The sequence below is a fragment of the Pseudophryne corroboree genome, chromosome 3 (assembly GCF_028390025.1).
Source record: "Pseudophryne corroboree isolate aPseCor3 chromosome 3, aPseCor3.hap2, whole genome shotgun sequence".
Classification (NCBI taxonomy): Eukaryota; Metazoa; Chordata; class Amphibia; order Anura; family Myobatrachidae; genus Pseudophryne; species Pseudophryne corroboree.
Genome location: NC_086446.1, coordinates 32018836 through 32029660, shown reverse-complemented (window position 1 = coordinate 32029660; position 10825 = coordinate 32018836). Strand labels below are relative to the sequence as shown.

General features: G+C 45.4%; 1 protein-coding gene across 2 annotated transcripts in view; it reads right to left on the bottom strand.

Annotated features, from left to right (window-relative positions):
- Positions 1 to 788: 788 nt before the first annotated feature.
- Positions 789 to 10825, bottom strand: part of LOC135054619 (oocyte zinc finger protein XlCOF7.1-like) — a 103207-nt gene continuing 93170 nt past the window's right edge. Inside the window, exon 5 of one of the 2 annotated variants that reach the window (XM_063957822.1) lies at positions 789 to 2827. In XM_063957822.1, the coding sequence (XP_063813892.1) occupies positions 2058 to 2827 (770 nt within the window). In that variant the 3' untranslated portion in view covers positions 789 to 2057. Of the gene's footprint in view, positions 2831 to 10825 lie in introns of both variants that reach the window. The other variant, XM_063957821.1, reaches the window with a different exon arrangement.

The window sequence follows — 10825 nt, the reverse complement described above, 5'->3', positions numbered from 1 at the left end:
CAGGACTATAGTCATTATGCGCCATGCTTGTGTGTTATATTATGGGTGAGGAGATGCCAGGACTATAGTCATTATGCGCCATGCTTGTGTGTTATATCATGGATGAAGAGATGCCAGGACTATAGTCATTATGCGCCATGCTTGTGTGTTATATCATGGGTGAGGAGAGGCCAGGACTATAGTCATTATGTGTCACATTTGTGTGTTATATCATGGGTGAGGAGATGCCAGGACTATAGTCATTATGCGCCATGCTTGTGTGTTCTATCTTGGGTGAAGAGAGGCCAGGACTATAGTCATTATGTGCCATGCTTGTGTGTTATATCATGGGTGAGGAGATGCCAGGACTATAGTAATTATGTACCATGCTTGTGTGTTATATCATGGGTGAGGAGATGCCAGGACTATAGTCATTATGAGCCATGCTTGTGTTATATCATGGGTGAGGAGATGCCAGGACTATAGTCATTATGCGCCATGCTTGTGTGTTATATCATGGATGAGGAGATGCCAGGACTATAGTCATTATGTGCCATGCTTGTGTGTTATATCACGGATGAGGAGATGCCAGGACTATAGTCATTATGCGCCATGCTTGTGTGTTATATCATGGGTGAGGAGATGCCAGGACTATAGTCATTATGAGCCATGCTTGTGTGTTATATCATGGGTGAGGAGACACCAGGACTATATTCATCATGTGTCACATTTGTGTGTGTGTGTGTTTTTATTTCCTGTGTATGCATGTTCCTGTACATCAGGATTTTTGCCAGAAAGGGAGAAAAGAATTCCTAATTACAATATTTATTTATTAAGTTTCTTATATAGCGCAGCATATTCCGTTGCGCTTTACAAATGGAAACAAACAGTAACAGAACAAGACTGGGTAATAACACAGACATAGAGGTAGGAGGGCCCTGCTCGCAAGCTTACAATCTACAGGGAAATAGGCATGGACACAGGAGGAGAGGTGCTATCTATTGCATAATGCGCCAACCAGATTGCAAAGGTTCCTGGTGGGCTGCATGATATGGTCACTAAGCAATGTTGGCCTGGGGGCAGGAGGCTGTGAAAGCTAAGAAAGAGAACATACTGTATGTAGCTTGGGGTCGACCTATGGATGATTCACCCATTTTATACATGGTGCCAGGTGTGACAATATTAATGCCATTGAAGAATAGCAATGGCTCACACGTCCGCCCCAAATGCCAGCCTCTGTATCTGGAAGGTGAGTACATTATACCTGCAATGTAATGGGGTGTGAAGCAGATTTTGTAGAGCAGGAACTTGCAGAAGAAGGGGAACCCATGACGTTGAGCTGAAGGAGTCCATGTTCTGATCAATACATGAACATGATAATTCTATCATTTGCTAGGTACATACAGATTTGCAGTTGTGGCGACAAGTGCCGACAATAACGGTCTATGGGGGACATTTACTAAGCAGTGATAAGAGCGGAGAAGTTGCCCATGGCAACCAATCAGCACTAAAGTCACATCTATAATTTGCATACTATAAAATGATACAGAGTTGCTGATTGGTTGATGGGGAAACTTCTCCACTGACTCGCTATTCCGCTCTTATCACTGCTTAGTAAATGTCACCCTATGTTTTGTATTATTTTATTTTACCATTAGTTTGTTTATTTTTACTTATAGAGGCAAAAAAAAAAAACCTCCAAAATTAATTATTTTAATTGAAATAGCAAGAATGTGATTTTTATTTTTTTTACATTTTTTCTAAACAGCACCATGAAATACTTTGTGGTTTTTGCGTCACCAATTAATCCACCATTCCAAAACAGCAAGAAGTTGGATTCCTACCCGCAGGTTTCCATAACAGACTCAGTTTTTAAAAATGATCATGTTTTTTTTATCTTCTACTTTTTGCATGTGCGACTAGAACGCATAATACATAGACAATATAGAACAACGTGATATTTGATTACTATGGAGAGTGCTGCTGCTCTCTAATAGAAGAAAATACAATACGTTTCATCCGAGTGATCTATTCCAGTCTCCTATTCGTGGCATCCATTTCCAGTTGTCTGCCGGTGATTAACTTGCATTTTTAAAACATTGTGGGACAAGAGTGTTGCTACACCCGGTTTGTGAAATCTGATGTTTAATAAGATGTGCTTTTTGTGTAAAACATTTCCCACACTCAAAGCATGGAAAAGGTTTCTCACCTGTGTGACTTTTCTCGTGTCTAATGAGTGTTGATTTCCGCGAAAAACACTTCCCACACTGGGCGCATGAAAACGGTTTCTCGCCTGTGTGAGTTCTCTGATGTATCTCAAGAGATGCTTTCTGTGTAAAACATTTCCCACACTCAGTACATGGAAAGGGCTTCTCCCCTGTGTGAGTTCTCTGATGTGTAACTAGGGAGGATTTCTCTGTAAAACATTTCCCACACACAGAACATGGATAAAGTTTCTCACCTGTGTGAAGTCTCTGATGTCTAACGAGTGTTAATTTTAGGGTAAAACTTTTCCCACACTCAAAACATGGAAATGTCTCACCTGTCTTAGCTCGCCGATGGGTAATAATCTTTGTGCTCGGTGTAAAAAATTTGTCATAAACAGAATTGGGAAACCCCTTACCTACTCTACGAGCTCCACTAGATGTACCAATATTTGAGTTACCAGGAGAACGACCTTCATAATTAGAGGTAACAGATGATATGCCTGCTCTGGGAGATTCTGCATTTAGAATTGGGGGACGAGAGTTTTCTCCTCGAGACTTTTGTGTGATGTTGGTATCTTCTACTTTACCATCTGGAGATATAAAGAGATGTCTCTCTGATGAATTCATGTGTCGCTTTCCATCTGCTGAGAATAAAATAAATATATGTGAATACTACACAAGATTAGCTGGAGATATTGCCAGTGGAGGGCTAGGAAGTAGTTCAGTGAGAGGTTGGAGGAGGTGGAGAGTTGTAGTGGGGTTACGGATAGAGGGGTAGGGAACAGAAAGAAGAGGCCAGTGAAGAGATATGGTTGAAAATGATGGGGGGTTAAGAGCCCAATTAGACCTAGAGAAGGTAGGTTATAGGTAGATGTCCCAAAAGTCTAGGAAGAGGCAGGTAATCCAGGGGTTATAGGCAGAGGGACAACTGTAAGGAGTCTGTATTAGGCACACACATTATGCAGGACTGGTGCTATGGGGAGTCAATCACGTTGCAAATAAATACTCTCTGTAACTGCCATAAAAGACCATTGTGGCCCTCTAATGTGCTGCGGACTTCTTGTGGTGCCATATAAAGCATACTAATAAATTCTCTTCCTGATCACGCAACCAGTAGGTCTTTCCAATTCTGGCAATAAACCCGGCCTTGGATATTAGGCAGCGGCAAGAATGTGGTAGGCTGAGTTGGCTGAATGGTTACCAGCTCATTGAAGTGGATGGCTTAGGAGGAAGGACTTTGGGGATTTGAGTGAGGAGAAGAGGGCTGAGACCGTGTCTGAGCAGGTAGAACTCTTGGGACATGTCAACCAAACATGACCAAATGTTCCAAACTGCACACATCCTTGCCAGCAGGTATAGCAAGTGCAGGGAGACATTTCTCCCCAGTTTGTCAGGGTTATGATACCATTAATAATAGACTATGTGCATTTTCTTTGATTAGAGAGGACATTGACCTGGAAGCCACCTTCTAATAGTCTTCCGCTGGAGGAGGTTCTACATCCCCTCGCCCCTCCCCATCTTGTGCCTACTCCTCGGTTCCAACTGCGTACCAATGAGTATAGAATATAGAAGGGAAAGAAAACCTTTTTACATAGGCAAGGAGAGATAAACCTTCTCAATTTGAGAAGGGGGAGGGGTTACGAGAGCCCATGTGACAGTAGGGATCAGACAGATGGCCTCAGTTAGAAGTATCCATAGAACTTTGGGTGAAGATCAGGATGTGCGGCAACCAATCTCTCAAAGGAAAGGAAAGATCCTTGGTGTAGGAGGTCCCCATAAACCTTATTTCCGAGGGGTAAGAAGTCTCTAGAGAAGCCTCGTGGAATTCAGGATTGTTCCAGAGGGGATTTATAGTAATGTAGTAATGATGGGGGAAAGTGGGGCAGGGTAGTGTATTAAGATGGCGCTTGCAAACCTCCCAGGTCTGTGACAAAAGAATTTGAGCAAGACAAACCTGCTTTAACTAGGCAATCCCCAAATGTGATTGAGATGCAACATAGATAATTAGATTGTCAATACCAAATTACAGGTTGATCAGTAATATTAAAATAACAATCTTAAATTATATGCATCACAAATACACTACGTAGACAAAACTGATTGGACACTGACAGCAAATAGATCAACAAGATTTTATTGCTGTCAATATTTTGTAGGTCCACCATGTTCAGGGATTATTGCAGACACCCATCTTGGCAAACTGTCCACAAGTTCCTGGACAGCAGCAGGTGGTATAATTTGCCATTCCGCCTTAAATACAGTGACCAACTGTGACATTAAAGAAGGTCGAGTCGGTCTACAACGTACCCATCACTCCAATTTGTCCCAGAGGTTCTCAATGAGGTCTGGGTTCTGAGCTGGCCACTCCATCCGGGTTACCAAATTTTCTGCATACCAGTGCAGCGTTGGCCTGGAAACATGACATCGCACAGCCTATGAAGATCCCCTTTTCAAACTCAGTTAGCTCTTTCTGGTTAGCAAATTATCTAATCATTGCCTCGCTACCAGTTTTATAACTTCACAAACACGTCTGCGGCAGGAGCACACCATTTTGCTTGCATGGGGAAAAGGGGGATGTCCAATCACTTTTGTCTACATAGTGTATTTTGTATTAAGGTAGCTGGACCACAGCAATTATTCTGGATAAATAAGATATTGATCTAATCTGGTATATAAGAATCACACAATCTGTTATATTGGTCAATAGTGGAACAAATAACACAGAAGATATAAGTTCTAGTAACCCCAAAATAACTTGGTTTTAGTAATAGTAAGGTACTGATAACTCTCCCAGTCAGTATCATCTGTGTAAGCCATAATCTGAGGATGTGTAAAATTAGATAACCAAAGATAGCTATAGCCCCTAGGTTGTTAGGCGCCGCGGTCCGGGACTTCCTCCCGGCCCGGCGCCTAGCAACTAGGGACGCCGAGCGCACTTAGCCGCCGGGTCCCTAGCAACGCTGGGACGCCATGCGCGCTGAGCCGACGGCTCCCTAGCAACGCTAGGACGCCGAGACGCCGGGAACCTAGCAACGGGGACGCCACGGGCGGACCGCGTTCCCCGTTGCAGGGTGGATTAAATCACTGTGCACACATGTTTCTGGTCGTGCAGCAGGGCAGCTGCACGACATTGGTGGTAATCAGGCTCTGGACTCTGATTGGGGAATTCCCTGTTAAATACCTTCTCAGTGCCTCACACAGACGCCGGTGATAGCTTCCTGCATGCTGCTCATGTTTGGTTTATATCTGTTCCTGGTCTGCTGTGTCCGGTCGTTCCAGTCTTCAGAGTTCCTGAGTCTTGGTGTTTGTCATCTCATCCTAAGGAGTTCTCCTGGTCCTCATTTACCTGTGACACTCTATTGAGGATCTCGCTTGGTTTGGTGAGTGACGGCTCTTCCGTGTGCTGCGGCCTAGGCCGCTTAATATTGTTTGCTGGTTTTGGAGCATTTGCGGAGGTATCCGCTTCCACAGTCCTCTCCGGTACTCGGCGGTGCCGTGTAGGAGAGTGGACAAGTGGAGTATTTTGGTTGTCCTTTTCCCTGGCGGAAATCCGCACATACTTTAGGTTTGTTAGTAGCCCCTGGCCTTGTTATTTAGTTAGAGGGCCCCTTGTTATCTCCCTGTCTCGGTTCACTCTTTGTCTCCCATTAAGACCTGAGGGGGCATCGGAGTTGGGCAGATGTAATCCGCCCTTCAAACGCGGCTGCCATGGGCTCAAGAAACCATAGTCTCGCAAGAGTGTACTGACAGCACGGGCGAGACAACGGAGACAGGGTGCCAGGGGCTATTCCCATTCCTTTCCCCTTTCCCAGCATTACGTTCCGGTATTCAGGTCTCTTCACATAAGATCACCCCAGACCTGAGTACTAGAATCATAACATTATCACCGGCCCAAAAACTTAAAAAATAAATAAATAAAAAAATAAAAAAAAGGGGGTTTTGAATTTTTTCCCATTCTGTTTTGGTGAGAATAAAATCCGGCTTCATGAATCCGGCAGGGTTAGGACCAAATCCCGGTCAGCTTTTTGCTAATCAAATTCAAGAACTAACTCAGATGGTTCAGGACCTTTCTCTTCGGGTAAGATCGCAGGAAGATTTTTTGCGAGCCTTCTCGAGTGTGGTCCCGGAACCAAAGATGCATTTACCCGACCGTTTTTCGGGTAACCGAAAATATTTTTTTAATTTTAAAGAAGCTTGTAAGCTATATTTTCGTTTAAGGCCTCGTTCCTCTGGTACTGAATCTCAGCGGGTTGGGATTATTATGTCATTGCTCCTGGGGGATCCACAGACCTGGGCGTTTGGGTTAAAAACTGAAGATCCTGCTTTGTTATCGGTAGACGCCTTTTTTAAATCATTAGGTCTGTTGTATGATGACCCAGATAGAGAGGCGTCAGCTGAGAGTCACCTACGTGCTCTTAAACAAGGGAAAAGTCCAGCAGAGGTGTATTGTACCGAATTTCGCCGTTGGTCGAACGACTGTGGCTGGAATGACCCGGCCCTGCGCAGTCAGTTTCGCCTCGGTTTATCTGAACTTATTAAAGACAGTCTCCTTCAGTACCCCGCTCCTGAGACTCTCGATAAACTCATGGAGCTTGCTATTAAAATAGATCGTCGTCTCCGAGAGCAGAGGGCTGAAGGAGGAACAACTTTTAGGCCTAGTCCTTGTGTTTATACCTTTTCAGAGGACGTCGAGGAGCCCATGCAAATGGGTCTCTCCCGGCTGTCCCCAGAGGAAAGAACCAGAAGATTAAGTTCTGGTCTCTGTTTGTACTGTGGTGGTAAGGGACATATTGCTCGCAACTGCCCGAACAAGTCGGGAAACGCTCTGACCAAGTGAATTGTGAGGGGGTTCACTTAGGTCTGCAGCTTATCTCCTCAAACGACTCTCTCCTAGGTCCTGTTAAGATTTCCTTTGGCAGCCTCAGTTCATTGGTGTCGGCCTTGGTCGACAGTGGAGCTGCAGGAAATTTTATGGATTTAACTTGGGCTAAGGCCTTAAGCATTCCTCAGATACCATTGACTAAACGTATCACCATGCACGGGTTAGATGGGGGTCCGCTTTCCAATGGGATAATTACTCACCGCACACCTCCAGTATTACTTACAGTAGGAGCTTTACATTCTGAAGAGATAGAATTCTACCTTACACATTGTCCGGCAGTTCCTGTAGTTTTGGGTCACCCTTGGCTTGCCTTTCATAATCCCACCATTGATTGGCGGTCCGGGGAGATTTCCCAATGGGGTCCTTTTTGTGTAAAGGAATGTATTTCCCATCCAGTCCGGGTTGCGGCAGTCGTCCCAGAACTTATTCCTGTGGAATATCAGGATTTTGCCAATGTGTTCTCCAAAGGGAATGCGGACATTCTGCCTCCCCATCGGTCCTACGACTGTGCAATAGAGTTAGTTCCAGGTGCCACTTTGCCTAAAGGGAGATTATATGCCCTGTCCGGGCCAGAAACCACGGCCATGAATAATTATATTCAGGAAAGCCTTAAGAAAGGTTTTATTAGGCCTTCTAAATCTCCATTGAGTGCAGGATTTTTCTTTGTTGAGAAAAAAGATGGGTCGCTTAGACCATGTATTGATTTTAGGGCCCTGAATAAGATCTCTGTGAAAAACACCTATCCTTTGCCCTTAATTTCAGTGCGTTTTGATCAGTTACGCTCCGCCGTGATTTTTTCGAAAATGATCTTAGGGGAGCTTACAACCTCATCCGAATAAAATCTGGGGATGAGTGGAAGACGGCTTTCAGCACTCAGTCGGGTCACTATGAATACCTGGTGATGCCGTTCGGCCTGTCAAATGCTCCGGCGGTTTTTCAAGACCTCATTAACGATGTTCTCCGTGACTTCCTTGGGAAGTTCGTGGTCGTTTATCTAGACAACATTTTAATATACTCTGAGTCTATGGAACAACATGTTACCCAGGTGCGTCTGGTTCTTCAAAAGTTACGAGAGAATCATTTATATGCTAAGCTTGAGAAGTGTGATTTTCACATCACAGAGGTGTCTTTCTTGGGGTATATTATTTCTCCCGAGAGATTTTTCATGGAACCGAAAGAGCTCCAGGCCATCCTTAATTGGGCGCAACCCACTAATTTAAAAGCAATTCAGCGCTTTTTAGGGTTTGCTAATTATTATAGGCGGTTCATTCATACTTTTTCTGACCTAGTCGCTCCCATAGTAGCTTTGACTAAGAAAGGAGCGGATCCCTCCAATTGGTCGCATGAAGCCGAGTTAGCCTTCCGGGCCTTGAAACAGGCCTTTGTCTCGGCTCCTGTCCTTAGACATCCTAATCCGGAGCTTCCCTTTATTGTGGAGGTTGATGCCTCAGAGGTTGGAGTGGGAGCAATCCTTTCTCAGGAAGATCCGGAGTCTCAGGAGTTACATCCTTGCGCTTTTAGGTCCAGGAAATTCTCCTCCGCTGAATCCAACTAGGACGTTGGTAATCGGGAATTACTGGCAGTAAAATGGGCTTTCGAGGAATGGAGGCAATGGTTGGAGGGAGCTAGGCATACTATTACTGTTTTTACTCACAATAAGAACCTGCAATATATTGAGTCAGCCAAACGACTTAATGCTCAGCAGGCATGTTGAGCATTGTTTTTTACTCGTTTCAGGTTTATAATTATCTTCAGGCCTGGTTCCAAGAATACGAAAGCTGATGCCCTGTCACGTTGCTTTCTTCCAGTTCACAATAGCAATCCTGTTACTACTCCCATAGTTCCATCTTTAGTCATCCGGGCAGGCCTCACACAGGATTTATTTACTCAGTTAAACCAGCTTCAACACGAAGCTCCTAGACTTACTCCTGCTGGTCGTCTTTTTGTCCCCGAAGGCACTGTTTTAACTGAGTTTCATGACAACAAAGTTTCGGGGCATCCTGGGTATCACTAAGACCTTGGAGTTAGTCTCTCGCTCAGTGTGGTGGCCGAGTCTTTCTAAAGATGTTAAGGAATTCGTCCATTCCTGTCAGGTTTGTGCACAGCATAAGGTTCCTCGTTCATTGTCTATCGGGCAACTCATGCCTTTAGCCGTTCCTCTCAGGCCATGGTCTCATATTTCCATGGATTTCGTGGCGGACCTTCCCCTTTCAGCCGGATTTCGAATCATTTGGGTGGTAGTGGACCGTTTTAGTAAAATGGCTCATTTCATTGCTCTTCCCCGATTACCCTCTGCTCAAGGGTTGGCAGTTTTGTTCCTCCGTCATGTGTTCAGGCTCCATGGTTTTCCCACTGATGTTGTCTCTGATCGGGGTCCGCAATTCATCGCACGATTCTGGAAACGTTTTTGTGCCTCATTGAAGATGAAACTGTCTTTAACATCTGGTTACCATCCACAGTCTAACGGGCAAACCGAACGAGTCAACCAGTCATTAAAACAGTACTTACGCTTGTATTCGGCCAAACTCCAGAATGATTGGTCCGAGTTTCTTCCTTTGGTAGAATTTGCTTATAATAACTCTTGTCATTCCTCCACCAAGGAGTCCCCATTCTTTTCAGTCTTTGGTTTTCCTCCTAGAGCCAATTCTTTTTTCCATCATTCTCCAGTTTCCCCGTTGACCTTAACCTGCCATCTCAGAGCAATTTGGAGAAAAGTGCACCTTGCCCTCAGAAAAGCGGCCTTCCGAGAAAATACATTTTCTGATAGACTCCGACGTCCTTGCACTTTTAAGGTGGGAGATAAGGTATGGTTGTCAACTCGTAACATCAAGCTCCGACAACCCTCGGCTAGACTGGGACCTAAATTTATTGGACCATTTCTTATTATTAAGAAGGTCAACCCAGTTGCTTTTCGGCTACGCTTGCCAAGATCTCTCAGAATTGGAAATACTTTCCACTGTTCCCTGTTGAAACAATGTGTTTCTTCCAGGAGATTTCCTCGGAGGACCTTCCAGGGTAGATCTCCAGTGGATGTGCAGGGACAACAGGAGTTCTTGGTAGAGAAGGTTTTAGATTCTAAAGTGTCCCGAGGCCAGCTTTACTTTTTGGTTCACTGGAAAGGCTATAGTCCGGAGGAAAGGTCTTGGGTCCTGGATAAGGATCTGCATGCCCCTAGACTCAAGAAGTTGTTCTTTCAGGAATTTCCTCAGAAGCCTGGCTTTATGGGTTCGTTGACCCCTCCTCAAGGGGGGGGGGGGGTACTGTTAGGCGCCGCGGTCCGGGACTTCCTCCCGGCCCAGCGCCTAGCAACTAGGGACGCCGAGCGCACTTAGCCGCCGGGTCCCTAGCAACGCTGGGACGCCATGCGCGCTGAGCCGACGGCTCCCTAGCAACGCTAGGACGCCGGGCGCGCCGAGCCGCCGGGACCCTAGCAACGGGGACGCCACGGGCGGACCGCGTTCCCCGTTGCAGGGTGGATTAAATCACTGTGCACACATGTTTCTGGTCGTGCAGCAGGGCAGCTGCACGACATTGGTGGTAATCAGGCTCTGGACTCTGATTGGGGAATTCCCTGTTAAATGCCTTCTCAGTGCCTCACACAGACGCCGGTGATAGCTTCCTGCATGCTGCTCATGTTTGGTTTATATCTGTTCCTGGTCTGCTGTGTCCGGTCGTTCCAGTCTTCAGAGTTCCTGAGTCTTGGTGTTTGTCATCTCATCCCAAGGAGTTCTCCTGGTCCTCATTTACCTGTGACACT